The sequence below is a fragment of the Panthera uncia genome, chromosome F1 (genome assembly GCF_023721935.1).
Source record: "Panthera uncia isolate 11264 chromosome F1, Puncia_PCG_1.0, whole genome shotgun sequence".
NCBI classification, from domain to species: domain Eukaryota; kingdom Metazoa; phylum Chordata; class Mammalia; order Carnivora; family Felidae; genus Panthera; species Panthera uncia.
The window spans coordinates 46,900,437-46,926,344 of NC_064813.1; the positions used below are offsets into that span (position 1 = coordinate 46,900,437).

General features: G+C 37.5%; 1 protein-coding gene across 2 annotated transcripts; it reads right to left on the reverse strand.

Moving 5' to 3' along the window:
• Window positions 1-266: 266 nt before the first annotated feature.
• RGS13 (regulator of G protein signaling 13) lies at window positions 267-20,259 on the reverse strand. Of its 2 annotated transcripts, XM_049634549.1 has the most exons (4): window positions 19,283-19,351; window positions 15,553-15,614; window positions 1,877-2,043; window positions 267-715 (listed from the first exon to the last, which is right to left on the reverse strand). In XM_049634549.1, exons 1-4 carry the CDS (start codon window positions 19,345-19,347, stop codon window positions 533-535), a joined length of 477 nt encoding a protein of 158 aa, XP_049490506.1. In that variant the 5' UTR covers window positions 19,348-19,351; the 3' UTR covers window positions 267-532. The 2 variants fall into 2 exon arrangements, 1 of the variants encoding a protein (XP_049490506.1); XR_007458850.1 differs by lacking the exons at window positions 267-715; window positions 1,877-2,043 and adding an exon at window positions 19,841-20,259 and having other exon boundaries at window positions 14,991-15,614.
• Between the last annotated feature and the right edge of the window lie 5,649 nt (window positions 20,260-25,908).

Genomic DNA, 25,908 nt, shown 5'->3' on the forward strand with positions numbered 1-25,908 from the left:
AAATATCTCTCAAGAACACATCTTTTTATATTGCTCATAATATTATACCATTGACTGTCTTCAAATACCAACTTTGTCTACTGAGTAGTTAATACAAACACTTCATCTATGGAGTGCACTCATGCCAGAGGCAACTCATATAGCTACAATTTCTAAAGAACTGGTCTATGCATTATGCGAGCAAAATTTTATTAATAAGAAAACATCCATTTGTTGACTACTACAGTAAAAACTTTCTAATATTGGTGTAATGAAGACCTTCCTTCTCCTCATATGTTAACTGAGCTACATAGGCATGCCATAAATTATGTTATTCATATTGTAACTGTTCTGGACCCCATCCCTTTGGGGATCTGTTTTTTTTTTTTTTTTGAGAATTAGAAGAAATTAATTTATAGGTTTTTTTTTCTATTTCATTCCTATTCTACTTCTGATTGTGTGTGTGTGTGTGTGTGTGTGTGTGTGTGAGAATTAAAAAAACAAAGCCAGTACTTTCAATACACCATCTTCAATTTAAACTTTTGAGTAGTAGTTAGGAATTGTTGGGCTGAATAGTCTTCAAAAGGTTCTGGTACATTTCTGACTTTAGAAACCTGGGATACGAGTCCCTTTCCATGTGCATATACACTATCTTTTGAGCCTCTTCAAAACACGTTTGAGTGGGTTCTTGAATATTCCTGATGATAGTCTCTCTTGTTGAACTGTCAATGTTAATCTGAAAAGTGAAATTACACATACAGCATAAGTAGGTATAATTGAAGACAGAAACTATAATGGAAAGGTTTAATTTATTCCCCACTCTCCTTTTTTTTTTTTTTTTTCCCTTAGTGGAATAGGGTAATTTTGTCTCAAGTTTCATAGGTATCTAAAACGACTTATAAGAGACAAACTTTGCTTTTTTTTTTTTAAACTAAACACCCACCTCCATATCCCAGTTTGAAAAAACAAGACAAAACAAAAAAGCCCAAGACCAGGGAAATCTCAGTAACCATTGCTTACTTAAGCAGATGCAAGTGGTCTGTTAGTGGAGTCTACAAACAAGGAAGTTTATGAGATGAATATCTCTTTTAAGGAAAAGGGAAGTTGGTACTATTTTAAAGTTTATCTTAGTAGTCATGAATGTTGTTCACTGAATATGCCGTGAAATGGGAAGAGAGTGAAGAGAAGTGGAGAAATAAAGGAGAGAAGTGGTTATTTCAATAAACCAAGTGATTTCCAGACAAGAGTTTTGAGGAACAAGAGGATAATGTAGGACTGTCCTGCGTGATAGGCATCTCATATATCATAGCCTACCCTTATCTCCTTGACAAGAGTTTTCATTCCTTATTCTCTCTCTACCAGAAGGGGTCTTAGCGCGTCATTCGCTCATGGCGTTATTTCTTCAGGCAGTTGTAAGTGACCGGCGGTGGCGTCAGTGTGAATGTTTGCTGGATTTGCCGGTTTGGAACTGAGGTGAGCAGTGAGCTTTGGTGCCGTGGTGCAGACTCTTCCCAACACTACTGGGCTTGTCAACACGCCCATTTATGGTATCTGTAGTTCCTTCTAGCAAAGTCAATTCTTCTTACAAGGACTTCTTTTTTTAAAAGAGAAACTTTCCAAGGAATTAAGATAATTTAATGACAAGAGGCTCTGGAGCCAGACAGGCCTAACTTTGAATCCTAACTTTCACTTAACTGATATGTGACACTGAACAAGGTAATTAGTTTCTCAGATTCTCAGGCTTCTTATCTGTAAAATAAGATTACCAATACTGATTTTGTAGCATAATAGGAGGTACTGGATATAAAGTGCCTGGCGCATATGTGTGCTTGACAGATATTAGCGTCCTTCCCCGGGATGTACTGATTTCCATTAGCCATCATTGTCATGTAGTTACCTCTCTAGGGGACTGTGGCCGGATGTAAATCTTATAAAGCTTTTTTGCCCTAGAAATTCTGCTCCATCGTGAGGCAATTTTCTTATAGGTTTCACATGCCATCCAGAATTTAATATTCTCATCACTGTGCTCCATTTTTAAGTATGCTGCATAGACTACTGGACCATCTAAAAGTAATGGAGAAATCAGTTTATTTTGGGGGGTCAAATCATCAAAAAATCTGAACAACATTTAATGCAGATTAAAACTAAAGTTTAAATCAAAGCTCCAAATTATTTAACAAGTGAGTGTTATATAATGACACACACAAATGCACACACACACACGCATCACACCTTAGATCTATAAATCTGAAGCATGTTTTGACAATGCCAGTCAGTGGTGTGGTTACCCCTTCGTTCTTTTATTCTGAGTCACTCAGGAGAATGTCCACTGATGTGGGTAGGTCTAGGATAGAAGAGGTCACAAGGACCCAGAAAGAAGACTTAAGTTGCATCAGTGGACAGAGCTCTGATCATGAAACTGAAACAAAAAAATCTAAGCCCTCAAAGCCAAACTGGAGGGTCAGAGCAAGGTTTAGAATCTCAACAGGCAGGTCAAGTTTGGAAGAAAAATACCCAAGTCATGTAGGAGTAATAAACTGATCAAGTTGTACATCCTGGGGTGTTTCTCAATATCCAATCTGAGCAGGAGAACACAGATGGATGAAAAGTTCAACTTTATATTCATACATTATGTTTCAAACTAGAAATGAAGGACCAGGCAAAGAATGGAATTCAGATGGGGCGTTGGAAACTATCTCAAAATCAAGAGCAGGACAATGGGTATGTGCAGCACAATCATCAAATGACATTTGATGCCAGAGATGTTTATTCTTAGTTTTTGTCTTAAATTGCATTTCTGGACTGAGTGGCTAATGACATGCATGTGGAAGGAGCTTTTCTGATTGAGGCTCTATTTTGTAGGAGCTAGTGTTTGAAGAAGAGGGTTAGACAAGCTCTCACAAATCTGACACATTAATATGAATCTTTGGGAGGACCAAGTACTCTCAGTATCGAAGATGAACACTCTCAGAACTTCATTGGTGACTAGGAAGTCTCTTGGCATATCTGAGAAATTGAATTTCTAAATGATGGAACGACATAACTTTTAATTGACAGTAAGAGAAATGTGTGTGTAGGCACATTGAATATGTGACCAAATATAGAATTTTGATTAAAAATATGTTATCAGTATTATTAACTGTTATAAGAAATAATGGTAATCAGATGGAATAGCAATGTAAAATCAGATTTTCTTGGATCTTCACGTAAGAGATTGGATTGAATTTTCTAGCACTAGAAAGCCTTGACTCCTTGGCTTCTACTTGGCTCTGTTGGCAGTAATACAAAAATAAAGATAACAATTAAGATATTTTTATTCAAGCGATAAACTCAAATAGAGGCAGATCCCTTCTAAGGAGGATTAGGGTTGGGAAAAACTGGTAATCTGCAAGAAGTGTGCCATTTTAGTAATACACAAAATTAGAGCATGTCTCATTATTATCATGTAAGTGAAGCCTCCATGACATTGAGTGGGAAAGGGTTTGAAAGGAACATCACTTGAGTTGAGAGGACAGATGAAATGGGGGTAGAGCGTGTATAAAACTGTAACATAGGAAGTAATATGGATTAGATACTTCTACCCAATGGGGGAATATATTTTATCTTAGATTTCAAACAAGAAGTTTATTTTCACACCAAACTAACTTTAAGATGTGCCTTGCCTCATCACAGACACAGAAAGCTGAGGTCAGAACCAATACCTGTAGCAGTTGGAGCTCCTGTTGGAGAAACAGCTGAATGGAAAGGCAAACCAAAAACAAACAAAACAAAACAACAACAACAACAACGACAACAAAAAAACAAATCAAAACAGAAAGGTATTTCTGGCTTAACAAGCCAGACTTCAAGCTGGCTTAAAGTCTGGATATTGTACTTAGTACTTTGTACTTAGTAGAATTTTGAGTGCATACCTCATTAGGGACAGAAAATAAGTCCTAAAATAAAGAAATGAGCTATGGAACAGGGAAAAAATGAGATACCAGATAAAATCTGTAGATCCTGGAATGATAGGTGCCAGGTACTCAGATGGGTGAGTGCATGGGTGAGTGGGGACTAGGGAGATGACTTGGAAACCAATATTAGAGTCTGTGTTATAGTATTCTGAATTTGTGTTTATGTTTAGCTTAAATGTATAGTAAAATATTTAGAGATTCTCATTTCAGAACCTGCCGGCATCTGTATGGTCTTCTCTAATTTCTCTCCTGATTGCAAGTGGAGGAAGGATCTTTTCGGGCTGGCCAAATGACTCAACAATTCTCCATATACTCAAGTCCTTTGCTAATGAGGCCATCCATGTTTTGCAATTTGTATTTTATATAGATATTTGATAATATGGTAGATTGTAGTATTGATCTTAGTTACTCCCTGCCATTCTCATAGGAGGATTATACTTTTATGTCCCATTTATATCGGCCTTGCCCATTGGATTTGTTTTACCCAATGAAATACATGCAAATTGCCATATGCAGGGGTAAGCAAAAGGCTTTAAGCAGAAGTTTCAAGCAGGTGGCCTGCTGTTGAGCTTTCAAACGGTCATGCAAAAAGTACATTCTGGTAAAGACCTGCTTCTTTTGCCTGAAGGCCAGAATGAGGACATAGAATGGAGGTGGAGCTGAACTCAGTCACTGTGTGGCGCAAACAAGAAATGAATGTTTCTTATAAATAAATTAGTGGGATTTTAATGTTGTGTTTTACTGCATCATAACCTGACCTGGACCTGAAAGCAGACGTGGACCATTTGAACTTATCTGATATTTCACGTAACATTCTGGTGTGTAGAATAAGTAAACTCACATGGCTGGTGTGTTTTACAGAATTTTTATAAGTTAACCAAGGCAAGCAGCTGAAAGCGCATTTGTATAACGGTGTTCCAGGAATCTGAGTAATTATTAAAGTTGGAACTGAATTGCTCAATTTAGAACTTCTAATGACTCATACAACAAGTGAATTTAAAGGTAGAAAAGCCTTTTCCAAATTAGGCCACGTAGCCCAAAGTAGCCCATTCTGAAGTTGTAAATGATTCTCCTTCCTGAGCATTAAAGAGACAGTGACTCTGTTGGCACAGAGTGAATAAAGATAAACAACAGAATTGCTCATTAAGTTGAGAGGATGGAAAAAGTAGGTTTATGTCATACATAGTGTATGCTTTTCCCTTAAGAATGAGAGTGATGCTTTTGGGACTCTGTAGCTTGTTGTTTTTTTTTTTAAACCAGTCATGGAAATTACTATTTTCTATGACACACAAGGTGACACATGTCAGTTTCTTGATGTGGAAGGGAAATGTGGCATTCCTCTTGGCCGAGTCAGAGCAGTGGCCCATCTGTTCCAGGATTGTTTTCTGCAAGGGGAAAAAGCTTACACCATGAAATAAATCCTAAAATCGTGCTATGCAGCAGTCTTTCATCAGAAATGTGCCTAAAACGATTTTACATCTAGTTTATTTTCAATCTGTACCACTTGGGATAATAAATTCCATAACTGTACTAGCTTCTTCCTGAAGTTTGAAAGTAAATCTGCTTTATTGAGTTTCTCTAGTTTGGCTTCTGTGATATTAATCCTTTATGATTTTTCTCCTTATAAATGTAACTTAAAGTACTATAAGTCGTTTTTAAATACAGAGAACCTCTAAAAAAGATAATAATGATTGTTGACGATTTGATATATTTTCTTTATTCTTTCAGTCCTTTGTTAATGTTTAACTTTCTATCTAACTAGAATTCATTTGTCTATAAAAACACAGATACACATGCAAATTACTGGCATTATAATGTGAAAGCAATTCTGTGTCACTCTTTCATACTTAATATGTAGAAACAGTTTTTATAAAATTTTTTTTTAATATTTATTTTTGAGAGAGAGCGAGCGCGCGCGAGAGTGGGGGAGGGGCAGAGAGAGGGGGAGACACAGAATCTGAAGCAGGCTCCAGGCTCTGAGCTGTCAACACAGATCCAGTCGTGGAGCTCGAACCCATGAACCTGAGATCATGACCTGAGCCGAAGTCGGATGCTTAACCGACTGAGCTGCCCAGAAATGTGCCCCAGAAACATTTTCTCCTTTTTATTTTCAAGGGTCACATAGTAGTCCATTGCAAGACAACTCTATATTATATTAGGCTACCCTACTATTGTTGAATATTTATATTGTTTCCCATTTTTTGTTATAAATTATTTTACATTGAATATTTGGTGTGTAAATCTTTGCATCAGTAATAATTTTATTATAATGAATTTAAAAGAGTGGAATTCCTAGATTATTGGATGTAATGTTTTTGGAAACTCTTGATATCTTGTGTAAAATTGCTTTTGGAAAGATTTCATTAGTTCTCATTACTAACAGCAGTGTGAAAGTGTCTGCTTACTCCATCCTTTCCAATCTGATGGGGTAAAACCAATGACTTGTAACTGTTTAGCTTGCACTTTTAAAATATTAATGCCTAAACATTTTTTCTTTCCTACTGAATTTCAAATCTTTTGGAATTTTTTTTTTTGCATTGTTAGTCTTTTTGGAATTTTTCAGACTTCTTTGTATATTAAAGAAGCTATCTGTTATACTTATTATGTTATCTTCTGTTCTCTTTTTACAGATTATTTTTTAATGATTTTTGAGAAATATTTGTAAGCCACCTAATCTGAAAAAGCCTCAGTTCATCTACCTGACCTGCTTTCAATCTGTTTTGCACTTTTATCAGAGAAAAATCTCTAAGGCAAAAATCTGGCCACAACCCTTTATTTATAACCTTTCAACCTTTTCCCATTGCCCTAATTAAAAAAAAAAAAAGCCGGACTTTGGCAGTGGCTACAGGGCCCATTAGGATACAGTGCTCCCTACCTCTCTATCCTCTTCCCTTGTCACTTCTGGAAACAGTCTTTGTTTGAGCCTTGCTCCTGGCCAAGCAGTGTGCGACCCCCACGCTGTTGTATATGCAGTTCCCTCCTGTGTGGTAGGCTTTGTACTAGGATCTAAGACTCAGGTTAAATATCTGTTTCTGGGAAAATTTCTCTGGAACAACCTCCTCCTCCCCAACTAGGTAAGTGCTTCCTGTCAGCTGACAAATAGCACCTAGTCTACCGTTATTTTAATGATAGTTCCCTCTCACCCTATACCACAGTGTGTTGTATCTACTAATTTACTTTGATTACTCTCCTACTCACAGGCAAACACTTTGATGACTAGGACCCCAGTTCCACCTTCCTATGCCCAGTGCCTATGCACTGCCTGATGGACAGCAGGTACTGACTAAAAAAGGTCAGTTCAGGCTTTCGGATTCCTCGTGCTTCTATGTTTTCAAGTGAATCTCCATACGTTTTGAAAAGTGAAGAAGCGTGCCCTAATTGTTAGTATCCAGGAAGCACCAAGGACCAGAGGATTATACCTGGCATGTTGTTACTTTTTTTTTTTTTTTTTGGACAGGGAGACAAACATGCACTAATTGACCAGTGGTGTCTATAAAAGGCCAGGTTTTGTTGTTTTGTTTTTCTTCCTGCAAGGTGAACAAGTGCATGAGAAGTTAGAGAAGAGAAACAGTACCGAGGGAAGGGGCTGTGGCCTGGCCGTGCAGGGAATGTGAGGGCTGCTGACGGGAGCCATGGCAACAGCAGTGGTTAGCAGAGGGTAGAATAAATGATAGTGTAGGAGGCTGTCGATGCACAGTGAGCAGTACAGAATCTGTCACAGAGGAAGTGAGCTGAAGGAGGGGCTCTGCCTTAGAGATCAGGATGTACGTGATGGGACAGCAATATCCATTAGTAGCTTCTAATGCCTGCTTTGTGTGAGGATGAGGATGCACCGGCCAGTGTAAGTCAGAGCAGTCTTCATTGCCTTTAGCAGTAAAATAATCCCATAGTATCCAACCTGGCGTTTCCGAGGCTGTTGGCAGGTGGTTGTGGTAACTGAGAAAGGGAGGAAAGTACACCATACACTGAAGGTTGATTTTGACCAAAATTAATAGTGATGCCAACCCTGTGACTCAGAACACCTGCTTATTTAGAATGGCTGAACTCTATGTCTGGTCTGGAGCAAACTGAAGAGGCCATAGAAAAATATGTAACTGGGCTTTCGCACTTGAAATCATCTCTGCAGATTTTAAGTGGGCACTCAACATGACCCAGTCATCCTACCACCCTTCCATGGTATCTTGGTTTATAGATAAAATATCTCTCAAGAACACATCTATCTATGTTGCTCATGGTACTATACCATTGATTGTACTGTGAATACTAAGTTTGTCTGCTAATTAAAGTTATTCTGAGCACCCCATCTATAGAGTAAACTCATGTGAGGGACAACTTATATAGCTACAATTTTTAAATTGGTTCTTTAACTCTCCAGAAGATATTTCATATCTTTTTTAAATGTTTTTATTTATTTTTGAGACAGAGACAGAGCATGAGCAGGGGAGGGGCAGAGAGAGGAAGACAGAATCTGAAGCAGGCTCCAGGCTCTGAGCTGTCAGCACAGAGCCCGATGCAGGGCTCGATCTCACAGACTGTGAGATCATGACCTGAGCTGAAGTCGGACACTCAACCGACTGAGCCACCCAGGCGCCCCTCTTCTTTCTTTTTAAGGTCCCAGCACATCTCTCCTCAGCTCTCTGCTGATGACCTTGCCTCAGTCTTCACTGAGAACACTGATTTATTCACGCAGAGATTCCCTCATTTTCTCTCTACCAAATCAACCGACTTACCTCTACTGGTACATGTCCTTTCTAACTTTCCTTCTGATAGGAAAACAATGTCCAAACAGTTCTCTTTTTGTCTTCTACCTAATTATGCTTTCTCCATGGCTTTGCATTTCTCTGTTGCTCTTAAAATTGTCTCCACTGTCTTCCCCGTCATCACTTTCTTCCTCTCTGATGGTTGCCATCATCCACAATGATGCTGCTGTATTTCCCAAATAAAATCAACAAGGTCTGTTGTCTATATTTCCAATATTGACCTCATGACTCTTTCTAGCTGCTACTCTTTTCTCTGTTGACCTTCATCTCAAAACTTATGTAAATAATCCCCTATATCCTCGGCCTTGCTTCCTCTTGTCCTATCCATCCCCATGCCTCTGCAACTGTTCCTCCCAAGGCACCATTGACTTTCATATTGCCATATCCAATGGTCACTGCTCTTTCATCATATTACCTGACTTCTCAGCAGTCTCTGACCACAGTTCACAGCTCCCTTCCTGAAACAGGAAGGCTCTTTTTGGCCTTTCATGATGATGTACTGTTTTGGTCACCCTTAACTCACCTGATGATCTTTTTCTATTTCCTTTGCTGACTCTTCCTCTTCTCTGGATTTAGAAATATTAGTGTCCACCTAAGCTCCATCTCTGGATCTCTCCTCTCCTCTCTCTGAACTCTCCTGCTAAGTAATCTCATAGTCCCATGGCTTTGATTAGAGTTTATATATTAAGTACTCTTGGGTTTGTCTTCCCCACCGACTTCTGGTCTTATGTGGTTTATTTCAATAGCCTTCCAACTGGTCTTTCTGCTTCTTTTTTTCAGAAGAGAACCGGAGGATACATTGACTCTTGTTATTCTTCAGTTTAAAGCCACTCATGTGGCCAATAAGGCTCTATACTCTTGTCATGTTGAACTTCTTTAGTTATTTGAAGACACTAACCTCAGTCACATCTCAGGGTCTTTTGAACATGGCTTTCCTTTGTGTGGGCCACTGTGCCCCCCAGATCCCAGCCTGACTGCTCATCAGCTTGATGATACTTCTCATCATTCAGCAATTGGCTCAAATTTTGTGCCTCCTGACAGTTCTCCTCTAATTATCCAATTGAACTACCCTCTCATACTTGCCTTTCTTTGTTATACCACTTGGTTTTTATTTTGTTCAAAGCATTTAACACTTACTGGAATGAATGTTTTCATTAATTTATTTGCTTGTTTGTCTATCTCCTCCCTCTAGAGGGAGCACATGAGCTGAGCACAATGACCTTACAGGTCTTTTTCACCTCTGTCTCAGCGCTTGGCAGGATTGCCAGACACTTGGAAGCATTGAATGAATCATCCAAAGAAGTTAGTTGCAGTTTTAGTGATTTCTTTTAATTTATATTAAACATAGTTTACTCAAATATGAATGAGCAGCCTCTACCCTCACCTTTTGAGGTTTAGCAGATATGCATATGTGTTGTTTTTTCTGGTACCGTTTTTTGTCATTTTAATTAAAAGGAAAACTGATTAGTCAAAATTTTGATTTGATTATTTTTCACTCTTGACTCTTTCCAGTTTGTAGAGCCATTGGGTTTTAGGTGATTGTCGGTCCCCTTGTCATTGCAAAAGCATATTTCTGTATCTTTTCTAGTTCTACCAGATTTAGCCATCAGAACTACAGATTTCCACTAGGTTTAGTTAGCAGATATATTCACAGGATTTTCTTTCTATTTTTCATCTTGGTGATGCCCAACATTCTGATGATGTTTGAGGCACAGTGTCTATTTTGGGTCAATATAATTTAAGAAAACAAATTTTGTGATTCTCAGATACTTTTGTCAACAGGTCTGACAAATTTTTTTCTGACCCATTAAATAACTTACTACTTTTATGTCCATTTGCAAATAATGTAACTCCTTCCTAAAAACTTGGGTGTTTGGAAACTTGGAGGACTTTTTATCATCTGTAGACTTGGAAATTTCTGCTTAATTCATTATGGAGATTTTTTAATAAGACCATTTTTTTACACTAAATCCTGAGGAATCCTACATACTGTATCTCTTCCTTCAAAGAAGCTTTTATCTATATTGGACTTACTTCTAAAATAGTTGACTATCTTTAACCCACTGCCAGTCACACCTCCTCATCATTTTACAACAGTCTGAATCAAGTTCCAGCTCAAATTTGCCTCTTGTGAGAAGCTTTTCCCAAAGACCTGCCATTCCTTCTCATCTATCTTCACTTTTTAGCCCATACATAGTAGGTTTGTGCTAGGTGACCTGTATTTCTAGTCTCCCTTTGTTACAGTGATTCACAAATATATGGTGCACATATATTTTATCTATCCTTATCTGTGCCTTCATGAAAGCACTTCCCAGGGTGCCTGGGTGGTTCAATCGGTTAAGTGGCTACTTTGGTGCAGGTCATGATCTTAAAGCTCTTGGGTTCAAGCCCCACATTGGGCTCTGTGCTGATAGCTCAAGGCCTGGAGCCTGCTTCAGATTCTGTGTCTCCCCTCTCTCTCTACCCCTACCCCACTCATGCTCTCTTTCTCTCTCACTCAAAATAAATGAACATTTAAAAAAATTTAAATAATAAAAAAAAAGAAAGCACTTCCACTGTCCTTCTGTCATACATAGTAGGAACTCCATAAATACTTAATTGCTCAGAGATCACACTCCATAATGTATGCTAAAACTCAAAGCAGTTTGCTCTTGGCAGTTTTTTGAGCCCTCAAGATTCTCAGCCTTTTACATAGGGCACTTCATAAGGACACATTTTACTATCACAAGTCATACGTATTTTAGATGCTGGTCTTCTATGAGGCTGTCCTAACTGGACCTTGCAAGTAATTTTATGTCAAAGAAAGGTGGGTGTATGTTTTTCTTTCTGGATTTAGAGCTTCCTTCTGCTTGTTGAATGTAACAATAGACTCTTCAAGGGAAAGATATAGCTTCATAAAACCATTTTTACTCTGGAAGCAAAAACCAAAAAGGAAAGCAAACCAAACCCTGACAATCAGTCTTTAGTGAAAAATTTGCCAAATGCCATTATTTTTAAAAAGTGTGTATATATGCTAACTAATTTGGATGTAAATTAAAAAAAAAAATAAAATTTAAAAAATTTAAAAAATATGTATTTGCCTTGCCTTTAAAATGCCATTCGGGCTGTTCCTAGAAGTTGTTTCCATCACCATTTTCTACTTTACCCCAATGTGCTATAAATAGCAGGCTTCCCTGTTCTCTTCTGGGAGATTTTCAGTCTTTGATAAAAAAAAAAAAATCTACCTTTTTTTCTGTGTTATTTCATGTGGTAGATGGGCACAGGGAATTTTGTTTTTATCAAGCACATTGCCTGGTACCTAAGTGCTTAAGATTTACTAAATGGATATTGAGCACACGTACTGTTTTTAAAAAATTAACTTGTTTGCCAATTAATGTATCATTAAACAATATCTAGATTACTAGAGTTCTTAATTTCTTTTTTTTTAACGTTTATTTATTTTTGAGACAGAGAGAAACAGAGCATGAACGGGGGAGGGTCAGAGAGAGAGAGGAGGCACAGAATCTGAAACAGGCTCCAGGCTCTGAGCTGTCAGCACAGAGCCCGACGCGGGGCTGGGGCTCACGGACCGCGAGATTATGGCCTGAGCCGAAGTCAGACACTTAACTGACTGAGCCGCCCAGGCGCCCCTAGAGTTCTTAATTTCTAACTAAGGTCTTAATTTTACCAGGGTTCTGCCCTAAACTGATGCTTTTCTTGGATCCTCTCTCCCCATGAAGAAGTTGATTTAATTCAGTGTTGTGATGACTATTACTTAATGACTGTCCAGCAAACATGGGTTAAACCAATTCCTGTTCATCTATTGGGACTACACTTAATACATTTCCTTCCTAAGTGGGTTTCTGACTACATGTTCTTAGAAACAGTCTTTTAATCTATGTAAAAAGAGGCATCTACATATCTTAGCTAGAGAACACATTTTACCAGTGTCCTTGGTTAATGTAAACACACTTTATTTTCTGGCATTTAATGTCTGTTTTTTTAGTTTTATCTTTCTGATTGGATGGTCCATAGAATAAATTGTTTTATCATCTTTTTTATTATGTGATTATTAAATTTTTACATGAATGTCACAGTAATCTAGATTGCTCTTAAGATTCTTATCCTGCTTTTGCTGGTTTTTATAAAAAGCAGTATGCTATCTTCCTGTCCTCATCTTTTCTGTAAACTTTGCTTATTTTCATGACACTAGATGTCAAAGTACCTAGTTCTAGCTAGGCTCTCCTTTGAGATCATTACCGAACAATTAACTTTATTTACTTTGTCTATGAGAGCTCCAGAACTGGCACAGAAACTTTTACATAATGTGGCTTAATACATTTTGATATTTTCTTACTAGTATTTGTCTTGTATTTACTCATTGAACACTTATTGGATGCCCATTAGATACAAAGCACATTATTTTTAGTCTCTGGGACGGGAGATGAAAGGTGAATGCGTCTTGATCTGTGCTCTCAGGGAATTTAAGATCTACTGAGAAAGTGCGGAAAAAGACCCAATACACCAAATAGCTGTACTAAGAAGAAGAATAAATAATGATACTAATGGAAGAGAGAAGGCAAGTATTTCTAAGAAGTTTCATGGAAAAGGTGGAAGTTGAATTTTACTACCCAAGATGTGTGGATAACAGAGTAGACAGGACTTAGCGGGGGAAGCCTGGAACAGGTGTGTTGCCGGTGTAGCCAATGGAACAACGGTCACCCTGGCCGACAGGTGTGTTATGTGAAGGGGCAGAGCTGTGGCTAAATCGTGAAAAGTGCACTGAGTTTGGGTGTAGAGAGTCTTGAATGCCAAGATAGGGATTTTGAACTTCTTGGTAAGCCTCAGAGAAAAAGGAATGGTATTCAGAGACATGCACCTTGTTACTAATAAAAAGAACTACCAATTATTGTGTGCCTAACCTGCTCAGCCATTAAGCTAGGTGTTTTATGTCTAACCTGAACAATAATGCTGAAAATATGGGTGATATTATTCTCATGTTACAGATGGAGAATTTGTGACTTCAAGAGAGAGATTAACCTGCAATATGGCAAAACAGGAATTACCGGGAGTTGAGACTGAAATCCAAATTCTTTAGCAGTGGATCAATCAATATAGCTGACTAAACATATGCCTTTGTCTCTTCCTCTCATCCCATTGTTCTAAAATTGACATATATATACACACACACATACGTATATGTATATATAATGTTTATTTATTTTTGAGAGAGAGAGAGAGAGAGAGCGCACAGGGGAGGAGCAGAGAGAGAGGGAGACACAGAATCTGAAGCAGACTCCAGGCTCTGAGCTGTCAGCACAGAGCCCAATGCAGGGCTCGAACTCACAAACTGCAAGATCATGACCTGACCCAAAGTCCAAAGCTTAACCTACTGAGCCATCCAGGCACCCTGCAAAAAATATATTTTTAAAAATTCACATGCTGGCAACTTGGATCACAAACTATGAGGAATACTTGAAAAGTAAAAGGCAGGGTTCACAAGTAAATCATGGTCTCAAATGCTTATTGGAAAGGCCTGTTATGATAGGTGGGAGTTCAGGTAGTGATCCAAGTCTGCAGGTGCTATGGAGGGGCCATGAAGTAATTGCTAGAATATCTGATGAAGGTGTTCCTGTAGGAGGAGCCAGGGGTCTACACCTCCCCTAATTGCCCTCTGGGTCAGACAGTGATAGTTGTCTCCATATCAAGAGGGGCCCTTGTGCAGAGAGAGCAGGAAGTGCCCCAGAAGCATGGTCACCCCCAGGAGTAACAGGAAGTACTTTACCCAGAGTTACCACCTGCATATCTCATCAATTGAACCATCAAGTAGCATAGCTAAGTCCCCTTCCATAGTCAATAGGTATAAACAGATGAAATATTCACACAGAGGCTAATAAGGAATCTCAAATAAAAAGAGATGTATAGGCAAAAATTAACAACCATTTGATGGGAACAAACTCCATTAAAAAATATCAAATTCAGCAAACAAGAGAATTTTCTTTGATGGGGCGCCTGGGTGGCTCAGTCAGTTGAGTGTCTAACTTTGGCTCGGGTCATGATCTCACGGTTTGTGGGTTCGAGCCCCGCATCGGGCTCTGTGCTGACAGCTTGGAGCCTGGAGCCTGCTTTGGATTCTGTGTCTCCTTCTCTCTCTGTCCCACCCCCATTAGCACTCGGTCTCTCTCTCAAAGAAAAATAAACATTTAAAAAAAAAGAATTTTCTTTGAGTACTTACAATATTTTTTCCTGTACCTGTCTTCTGATATTTATCATTTTCTACAACTTCCCAATTTTGTACCCAAATACAGTTGACTGCTCCCATGAATACAAATGCTTCTCATTTCTTGCATTGAGCCTATGACTCTGTGTCCCTAATATCCATTGTTGTTAGCTTTCATTTATACCGTCTGAATGTTGATGCTTATATACAACTATATGTAGACTTATATAAAGTCCCACTGAAATCAGACACTGATAAAGTTGAAAACTAACTCTGGGGAGTTTTAGAACATCAAGACTCAAAATTTATTCTTACTTTTGAAGGCACTAAGAGCAGCAAATTTTTGAGTTTTCTAAAATTCTAACTTTAGAAGGCTATGATAAGACAGTATATTTCAGTATGTGTTACAATTTAGACATATTTTCCAAGGGATTTTACACATACACTTGTGAAGACTATTCACAGTGACTAATCTTGTTTTAATTAACAGCAAAGAAAATAATAGTGGTTGACACGACAAACTATTTTCAGGTTTTCTTTTTGTGACTGGGGCAGCTGCCATTCTGAAGGCTGTGAGAAGAGCTGCATACGTTCATCACCTAGGGCCACTTTTTTCTCTTAGGAATGAAACTGGTTATTCAAACATATACATCATACTCACATTTCGTAGCCATCAACTTTTCAAAAGACTGGGCCCACTGTAACACTTCCTCCAAAGTAATGCTTTGAAAAGAAACAAAAGGTGTTCATTGCATCAACATATTCTCAAGGTTTTGCTGAATTAAATAGAAATATATGATCCTGAAAATAATGCCACAATATAGCTATACTCTATTTGTATGTGTTTTTTTTAAATTTTTTAATGTTTATTTATTTTTGAGAGACAGAGAGAGACAGAGCATGAGTGGGGGAAGGGTAGAGAGAGAGAGGGAGACACAGAATCCCAAGAAGGCTCCAGGCTCTGAGCTGTCAGCACAGAGCCCGATGTGGGGCTCTAACCCATGAACTCTGAGATCGTGACCTGAGCTGAAGTCAGATGCTTAACCGACTGAGCCACCCAGGCGCCCCATATTTGTATGTGATTTTAAAAGGAAATTTATCTTTCTGTGATCTTTTACATTTTATTTTTACTTTCCAAATTGTTAAAATTAAACAAAATTATGAAAGTAATGTAAATTTGAAAATGATAAATTTTTACAAGATAATGATCTATAGCACCCTTAGTCCTGTAATTTACCTATTCCTGAATTACTACTATTAATATTTTTGATTTCTTTTTAGTGTTTTTGTTATGTGTGTGTTAGTGTGTTTTAACCAAGAAGTAGCCATACTCTGCGTGTGTGTTTGTGTGTGTGCATACTTTGTGAGTGTGTACATATATATGTATATATTATTTTTAATAAGCTTTTTATATGTCATCACAGTTGTCTTAATAACCACTTATTATGTTATAACTTATAATTATAGATTTATAATCACTGCTAGTCACCGAGGAGTGTTGAGTATTCCACAAGGGAGCATTCTATAGTTTACATATTCTCAATGAGCATTTTGATTATTTCTCACTTTTTAGCATAAAAACTTGTGATTAAGGCTTGCTATGATCAAATAAGGTAATTGTTGAGGGAGTTCACAGAAGTAGAATTAAAGTGGGTCAAAAATGCACATTTTTAAGGTTCTTGGTGTAAGTTGCCAAATTGCATTTGGGTTTGTATTGTGTGCTGCTGTCACCAGCAATGTGTTTGCCATTTAGACTCTTCACATCTTGGATTCATCCACAAAGCTTCTTTGCATGCATTCATAGAATAAAGTTGTTAACTCTATATCTACTTTATGTAGGTATTTTCTCTATTATTTGCTATAATTTTTTTTACGTGTTGAAGGTTTGAATTTTTAGTACTGCGAATAATATGTAAATAAACAGTATAAGAAACCATTTACAATTTCAAGAATATCTGTGAAAGATATGGGTTTGAAGCTTCATTTCTGTTCATTTTTTCTGGGCTTTGTGAGGTGAATTGGCAAGTGACTATGTATTCTTACATATAAATCATTTTATTTTCTCTCCTTTAAAATAATCATTGTGTTCACTGCCATTCAGTTTATGATTGTTTCAGTTTACAATGGTTCACTCTTAATTTTCCAGTTTTCAATAACATCATATAATCAGATAGCTCTAGATACAAGCAAACCCTGTCCATTGGCTACTTTTGGTATAGTTTGCTCAATAATTGGTTTTGAGGGAACAGCCATCGGCATTAGTAGGTACTTAACACAATGAAGGAAGATTAGTTAAAGAGGTTAAAAAATGACCTAGAACATGGAAAAATATCAAGATCTTAAAAAGGTCAAGTATCTTTTGTTTTCTGCAAATTCAGATGGCTCTTGCCAGTTTTAGACGGACTATGTGCATCGGCACTGAGGCTTAACAGTATACTGCTGTAAAGATTGCTTAAAAAAAAAAAAAACATTTCCATGAAATGGTATCTGACTCACTGTTCTTTTCTGTTATTAAGAACTTTAAAAACTGTAACCTCAAGTAACCTTTTCCATCCAGTAAAATGGTAAGTGCTAGGTAAGGTATGTGGCATGCCTCTCTGTCCCACCCATTCTCATTATATAGGAAAAAATAAAATCTACAACATGAGTGAAGAGGCCATCATTGTCTTGGCTTAGCTTAAAATAAAGTGTTGGTACTTGTTGGCTAGAGAATTCTTCTGCCTCTAAGATTCATGAGATTTAGGGAGATAGACCATGATTGGAATGGTTATGATTGGTGTTAAAATTATGCAATGAGGGGTGCCTGGGTGGCTCAGTTGGTTAAGTGACCAACTCTTAATTTTGGTTTAGGTCATGATCTCATGGTTCATGAGTTCGAGCCTCCATCAGGCTCTGCACTATCCTAGTGTGGAGGCTACTTGGGATTCTCTCTGTCTCTCTCTCTCTCTCTCTCTCTCTCTCTCTCCCCCTCTCTCTCTCTGCTTCTCCCATGTGCTCTCTCTCTGTCAAAATAAATAAACTTAAAAAACTGTGAAAATGAAATTTGGTTTTGGCTTAATCCCATTTGGCTTGTAATTTTTTCTGAGTATCTCACAAACTTCATGCTGTCCCATGGCTATTCAGCTGTCTGTATGCTAATAATTCTAAACACCTCTGTCCCCTCACCTACCTGGATTTCCTAATAAAAAACAGGGGAGTATTCTGAGACCTCATGTCATTATGGAAACAAGAATGGAGAGTGTTTGGAATCTGACAGTCCTAAATTCTAATTCCAGTGCTGCATTTAATAAATTTTGGTTTTACCTCAAATCTTTGAGGCCCTGCTTTATTATCTATAAAATGGGGATAATATCTATTTCTCAAAGCTATCTATCTGGAAAATTAAAGTAGTTCGTGAAAGTAAAGCACCTAGCAAGTGACTGTTATCTACCAGCCTTGCCAGGAACGTGAATTCTCTTTCCTTGGTCTCTCCCTTCCCTGATGGGGGTGGGGGGTCTGCAAGGCAAGTAGAAAGACATGTGAGCCCAGATGGTGATACTCGATGGGAGTCACCAGCAGAAGAGAAGGAAGCTATTCCCAAATTAACCTGTTTCATCTTCCTCTTTGCACGTGCCTGTTCAGTGTAGTAGCTTCACCTGGTTGTTTAAAATGCTGAGCTTTGGGCCTTATTGTCTCTTCCACCTACCACTGCAGCCTCCTCCCCACCTCACACAAATGCTTTTAAGTGTTTTTGGACATTTAGGTACTAGGGGGTGGAGCATGCATGCCAGGAGCTCTGACCTAGCAAGGGAGATGTGGCTACGACTGAGTATTCCACATGGACTAAAGTTAGGCACTGTGGTTAAACTCCTGGGAACCCTGAGGTGGAAAATCCAATCAAATGGTTTGTTACCCTCCTGAGGCATTCTGCTTTTTATTTCAACAGTCACCGTTCCCATCCAAATAGCTACATTTTTTCTTTTGGCAAAATATCCAAGAGCCTCAGGAGCTTGGTAAGCATTTGGTTACCTCCCCGGTCTCACTTCTTCCAACTGGACATGAGGTTTCTGACACTTTGTAGATGGAGGGTTTGAATCATGAAAACAATATTTTGGATAAAGAATCTCATTTTAACATAAACAATATAAAATGTTAGAAAAAGTCTCAGTATTTATTCATAATAGACACTGTAGAAACATTAAACTTGCTTAATTCTCAAGTGTAAACCATAACTAATGAAAATGAAACCTTAGTGTAATACATGATTGCTCTTCTGGTGGAATTACTCATGTGTAAATGCAAATTCTACATTCTGAACAAAATATATTAAATTAGCAGTTGAGTAAATGTACACCTATTTATCATGTGGTAAATATGCATTATGGTGGCCATAGAATTTAAATGCTACTTACTTTGACGGGAGCCTCTGAGATTCATCTCTGCAAGGCTTGCAAATCCAACAAGTCCGCCTGCCCATTTTTCTAAAGCAATACAGAAATATACTTAGTATAATTTAGTCATTTAAAATAATTATATGCTAGAGTCAATGTCTCAGGAATACCCAAAATTATAAATCATGAAAAAATAAGCATGGGTTTCTGAAATTAATGGAATACAGTCACTGGCATCATCCAGTGAGAGGAGAACAAAAAAACTCATCTCATAAATATTTTTTAGGAATATAGGTTCTTAGAGTTGTGACTTTAGAACCCATCTGGGCCACTTATTCATCATAATGGTGTTTAAAAAAATGCAGCTCACTGAGAAAGAGCTTCCCATTTAGGGCCCACTAACAACAAAGTCAACTCCCACATCTTCCCTTTTTTGGATAATTCTTAGTTTTAGAAAGAGCTCTCAATCTATTAAATAAGAATTTGAGCTTTTTTTTGTCATTAGCCACATAAAATAGTGTAAAAGGTTAAAAAAAACAAGACTCCTTAGGGGTGAATTCTGAGAGGGGGGTTGCTTACCTGGTTTTCCCCACTCTCAGCAGTGTGACCTTGGCTTTAAAATTCAGGTACTCAGCCCAGTACTCAGCCTGTACTCAGCCCAGGCTTTATATAACAATGTATGTCATAGAAGGTTTTCAACTTGGGACTTTGAAAAACAACTCAAAAATTTAAGAATAATTAAATCTACAATTTATAATGAGAGCTGGAGATATTTTGCTAAACATATGCACACTTACATACAATGAATTATTAAGGATAACAGTGAGTTCTTATATCAATCTTTATTGACTCCTTCGAAACATCTGCTGAACATTTATTATGTGCAAAGATCCTGCCTTTTCCTCTTCCTGTCCTCACTAGCAAGCACTTAAAATCCATGTGATGGGGACTTTGAGACAGGAAGTCCAGGAGCCCATGAGTACACACAGGAGGAGAAGCTAACCAGCCTTGGTGGTGGTTAGAGACGACATTCCAGTAAACTAATAGCTGAGCTGGAACCTACAGGATGTGCAGGAATGTGCTGAGTGGAGGGGATGGGGAAGCTTGGGCAATGGGTTATGTCCTAATTGAGGAAATGAATGTAGTCATTACTTGAATATAGAATTTGGCAGGGAGAAGGTTGAGGGAAAAGGCTAGAGAGTTGAGATTGGACCAATAATCACATTCAAAAATGCTTGTTGCCACAAGAAAGTGATGAGAGATAAAGTTGGAAGATAGGCAGAAGCTGGACATGTTAGGTCATACACACCATCAGTTTCATAGTAAGACACTAGAAAATCATTGAAGGTTTTAAAATATTTGACAAGTTAACATTTGAAATTGGTTCTGTGAGTAGAATTGATTGTAATGGTGCAGAGGCGGAATGCAGAAGACTAGTTAAGGGGTGCCTGCAGGAGTGCAGGTGAGGATATTATAGGCTTAAATTAGGAAGGTGGCAGTAGAGATGGAGGGAAGGGGATAGATTTTAGATGGGGTAGAGGAGGAACTACCAGAACTTGATGTACTGGATATGGAAGGTGGGAGAAAGAAAGGAAACAAGTTCACGTGAAAGATTTGACCCCAAGGTAGAGGTGGTAGTTTTTACAAAACACATAGGAGCCCAAAGAAAAAACAAGGTGGCCCAAGAAGAGAGTATGTACTGAGAAAAACAGATTTCCCAAGACAGGTGACTCAGAGACAGACTGAAAAAGGGAGCCTGTAGGAGGATAATCAGGGTAATGTGGTACCAAGACACCAAAGAATGAGTTATCAAAAACCAAAACTGGCCAATTGAGTGTTAAGAGCTGGGAAGAGATGAAGAGAACAAAGGACTGAAAACTATCCATCGATTTGCTAACAAGAAGGTTATCAAGAACCTTGGTGAGAAGGCTTTTGGCAGAACAGGGAGGGCAGCAGCAAGAGGGGAGAAAAAGCAAGAGGAAATGGAGACCTGGACAAATATAGGGCTACTTATACTTCCTCTCTCCTTCTCCCTCCCTCCATCCCTTCCTTTTTCCCTCCCTCTCTCCCTTTCTTCCTTTCCTTCTGATGAAAGCCACTGACCGAGTATTATAACAGAGACAGAGAAGCAGGACTATGCTGTTTGGCCATTCTGGCCTGCACATCTCTAGGAGTATAGTTTATAAAGTCTCCAATGTGGCTGACATGCCCTGAGATTGGCAAATGGTGTCCGTGGAAAAAAGTTGCAGACAGCCGAAAGGAGGAAAATCAATAGATTTTCAGGTTTCTGAAAAAGGAAAAAAAAGGAACCAGAATTCAGATTGTGGGCGACAGGACATTAAAGAGCTAGAGGAAGAAATTACTGTTTTCTTGTCATTGGAGCGAGCATAGATCTAAGTATATTTGCAGTTTTGGGGATAGGAATTTACGGGTGTTGTGGGTTGATGGACTTCATTTTCTGTATGGGTCTCTCTACCGTAAGGAGGAACAAGGGACAAGGTAGCTAAGTAGATCTACAGGAAAAAAACAAAAACAAAGTTGGGACTCTTTTGATTGTAAATATAGATTCAAACTAGTTCAAGCAAAAAAGAGAGTTGATTATAAGGATATATCTGTGTGTGCTGTTAGATTCTGGATAGCCTTAAATGTTGAGCTCTATTTTGTTGTAGTAATAGTTCACTGAGGTCTGTAAATAATAGCTGTGTTGAAAACAAGAGTTTTTTTTTTATAGAAAGATAAATCTGACTGAAGATGATTAATACTGAAATCATTGAGGCTAAGAAATCTCTTACATTGGCTGTTAATAACTGATCTTTTTCATAATTGGGCCCTGAATGAAAATTAAGATTCTTCATCTCTGTAATCACTTCTATGATGTAGGTTACCCAGTGACTCTTTGCTTCTCTTCTTCTAAGTAGGAGGATGGTAAAGAAGTTCCTTCCATCCTGTGTCAGGGTAATTAGTCATCACTGTCTTCTGCTTGTCATTGACCTCTCCCTATCTACTACATTTAATAATTTTTTATATCTCTTTGTCTCTTCATTTGGTGTATTAGAGCTATGTGTGCACATTAGTGATTTCTGTAACTAAATTCATGTCTAGGGGTGCCTGTGTGGCGCAGTCAGTTAAGCAACTGACTCTCAAGTTTGTGAGTTCAAGCCCTGCACTGGGCTCTGTGCTGATGGTGTGGAGCCTGCTTGGGATTCCCTCTCTCTCTCTCTCTCTCTCTCTCTCTCTGCCCCTATCCTGTTTGTGTGCACTCCTTGTCTGTCTCTCACTCAAAATAAATAAATAAACTTAAACAAATTAAGAAAAGGTACAATTCATGTCTATTTACAAGTTAGTATGTATTTTTAAAGAGCTTTAATGGAACTGTTCGGTAAAGATAGAACTGTCTTAGTATTCAACACTCACTGGGGTCAGAAGCATGGCAAAGGTAAAGTGATTTCCAGATGCATTAGAGTTTAGGGGGTTCCCACAGCTCCTGACCGGTGACTGGGTATATTAAAATAATTCTGGTTCTGGAGGCAAATAAACATGTGCCTGAGTTCGGGGTCTTATTAGCTGTATGACCTTGCACACACTAAGTAAACTTTTAGATTTTTAATTTCCTTTTCCCTAAAATGGAATTGTAAAGATTAGAAAAATGCTTATATGCAAAAACTTTCTGTTCCAGTTAATCTGACCTTCTTTCAGCTTCTTGCACTCTGTCACTCAGGAAATATTTCCTAAGCTCTTTTGTATGCGCAGGAAACACACATCTATCGGACTGCATTCCTTCCTCTTTTTGAATTTCAGCTCAGACCTTGTAAGTTTTCCAATTAACCTTATTCATTCTTCAATGTGTTAGCATACTTCCTGCAACTCTTCCTTCTTTTCATTTGTTTGCTGCTGTGTTCCTAGATTTCAGTTTTCACACATTATATTAGCAGCTGGGTTCCAGCTTTAGAACTAGCTGGTCTGCTACCTCAGGGCAGACACTTTGGGGCAAGTGTGTCCTGTTGAAGTGACGGGGCGGCTGGGAAGGATTTGTTTGACCAGAGGAGCTCAGAGAGGACAGACCAGCAGAGCTAACCCTTACAATTAGGCAGATTTCTCCTCTATGGAGATGCCTGGTCTGGCGGAGAGGAGAGGTCAAGCTATGGGCCTCCATGTGGGGCTTCATCCATTCATCCATGTGGTGGAAAGGCTATCTTTTAAAATTCCAACAAAGACTCTGAATAGACCAGTAGCAGCCCTGAATTCAGCTACGTGTCTGATTCAGAGGTTCTCTGGCCCCAGGCGCTCATTAGTTGGGTGACCTTTGGAAAAAGAGTGTGATATAAATGTATGAAAATAATGTTATTTATATTTCTGACTTTTCTACTCCTAATAGACTATAAATTCGCTGAAGTGTTATGTTCAAATACTATTTGATAATCCTGTGTAAGTAGTTGTTTATATGTTGTTTAGTATTCTAGGTCATTCACAAATTGATTAACTTATAGAATACCAATAGAATATAATGATATAAAAACATCCAAAGTAAATAAAATATTTGGTGACAGAATTATGTAAGAGGTGTATTATGCATAAAATAAATAGATCACAAAGCAGTTTTGTTTTACAAAGTTCTTTGGTTTTCTAGTCCATTAAGAGCTGGAGTTTGTTGGGGGCTGTCCCAGTATAGGAGTCCCTGCGCACCATGTCCCTGCTCACCTGCTGGAGACTTACTGCTCATCTTCTAAGATCTCAGAAACCAAATGTCCACTGCACCTCCCTCTTTTGATTACTAGTGGATTTGCTATCACTGTGCACTACTCCTTTGCTGAAATACCACAGAACATTCTCCATATCCTCATAATGCCTTCTACATTGAAACCAAGAGATAAATTCACAAACAGGTTACCCAGCTTCTGATAATAGAACAGATTGGCTGCCTTGAGCTTATTGGTTCTTTTAGCCAAAACACTGCTAAAATTATAGTTAATTTTAACTTAACATGAAGAAGAGTAGAGATTAAACAGGGAGACAAAAAAACAACGAAATCTTTTAAACTAATTTTGGAAGATGGAAAGTAGATGAAGAAATAGAAATTAAAATTCTCATGCCTCTAAAATTAGAAAAGAATTTTGTCTGACAAAATGAAGAAAATAAAATTCAGTCTGAAGACAAAGAATTTCCAAGAACAGCTAGTGGTTTAAGAAGAAATATCTGCAATCCTGCTTTCGACAGTATGTACCATTAAGTAAGAGACCTGCATCTACAGTTTGTTACTACCAAAATTTAGAGTGACAGGGTGAAACCTTTTCATATTTATAATTGAGAACTTTGAAGAAATAATTTTGGTAATTCCAAAAAAAATGTAAATTAATAAACTTACTTGGAATTAGAGAATACCTTGTCATTTACTGGTAAAAATAAAAATTATCCTCAAGTATCCCATAGAACTAAAATTCTATTTTGGCAAAAAGAGAGTTCCTGTGAAAGAATGACCTAAATGGATATGAAATAGAAATGATTTAAATTGGAGAAACTCACCAAGCTTCAAATCAACAACAATCATTTTTTTCTCATGTTAGTAGTATGGTATGTGGAAAAATTCCATTGACCTAAAAATAAGATAAATAACAAAAGCAAAAAATTATTGTGTGCTTCCTGGAGAATGCATATTTCACAAAATATTTCTATAAATACCTTGCTTATATTTTAAGTAAATAATTTTTTCACTTTGTAAGTGCTAGATTATGATTATCCTTATTTTTAACTCCTTATCTAGAACTTTATTAATTTCATACATTGATATTGTAAAAATTCCTATACTTTTTATTTGTATTTTCCATTAGGTTTTCTTTAAATATATTTTTTTTTGTTTATCTTATGTTAACAATATACATTAATTTGCTTATCTTTAAAAAATTTTCAATATCCTCTTGGTAAGACTAGTATGGTCTTTTACACTCTAAGCATAGTATTTAGTTAGGTTTTCAAAATGATTTTGCCTCCAATGTTTTCTCTTGATTATTTTAAAGAAAGCATACATTTCATCTATATAATCTAATTTTTAGAGTGGTTTATAAATGCTTTAGTGATGAATTGAGTTGGATATATATTATGCCAGAACAATTCAAGCTTTAGCTAGCATTTAAATGAAATCTTTCTCAAAACAATACGAAAATAAATTAATTGTCTTCATTTTCACCTTTTCACATATTTAAATGTTTTTATTATCCTGACGGGTGATAAATTCATTCTGTTCAATATAATCTCTGCATTTAAATGTGTTTATTTTATGATATAGAATATCCCATAGAATTTAGAAAAACCTAGAGCAATTTACATTTTAGTGAGGTTTTGTTTGCCACAGTACATAGAATTCTTGCTTTTCAAAAAGCAAGTAATTTGTGCGTAGTTGTGGTTAGGCATAACATTAAGGAATGAAGAAATTCTGTAAAATCAAAATTAACGATATCTCATGTAAACCTTACAACAATCCATACATGGAGTCAGCACAGCTAATCCAGTGTTGGAACTAATTATTTGATAACGTATGATGTTTGAAGCAAACAATTCTGAGATACCTGATTTTGTTAAATATCTTCATCTAAACATGTACATCACATCCAAAAAACACATAAAATGAGAGTATTCCTTACTCTAAGCCAGTA

Coding starts and splice junctions, on each gene's coding strand:
- RGS13 (XM_049634549.1), bottom strand. CDS start 19,347: ATGGGCAGGCGGACTTGTTGGATTTGCAAGCCTTGCAGAGATGAATCT. Junction 15,615..19,282: donor TCTCAGAGGCTCCCGTCAAA/GTAAGTAGCATT, acceptor TTCTTTTCAAAG/CATTACTTTGGAGGAAGTGT. Junction 716..1,876: donor GGCCACAGTCCCCTAGAGAG/GTAACTACATGA, acceptor TTCACTTTTCAG/ATTAACATTGACAGTTCAAC.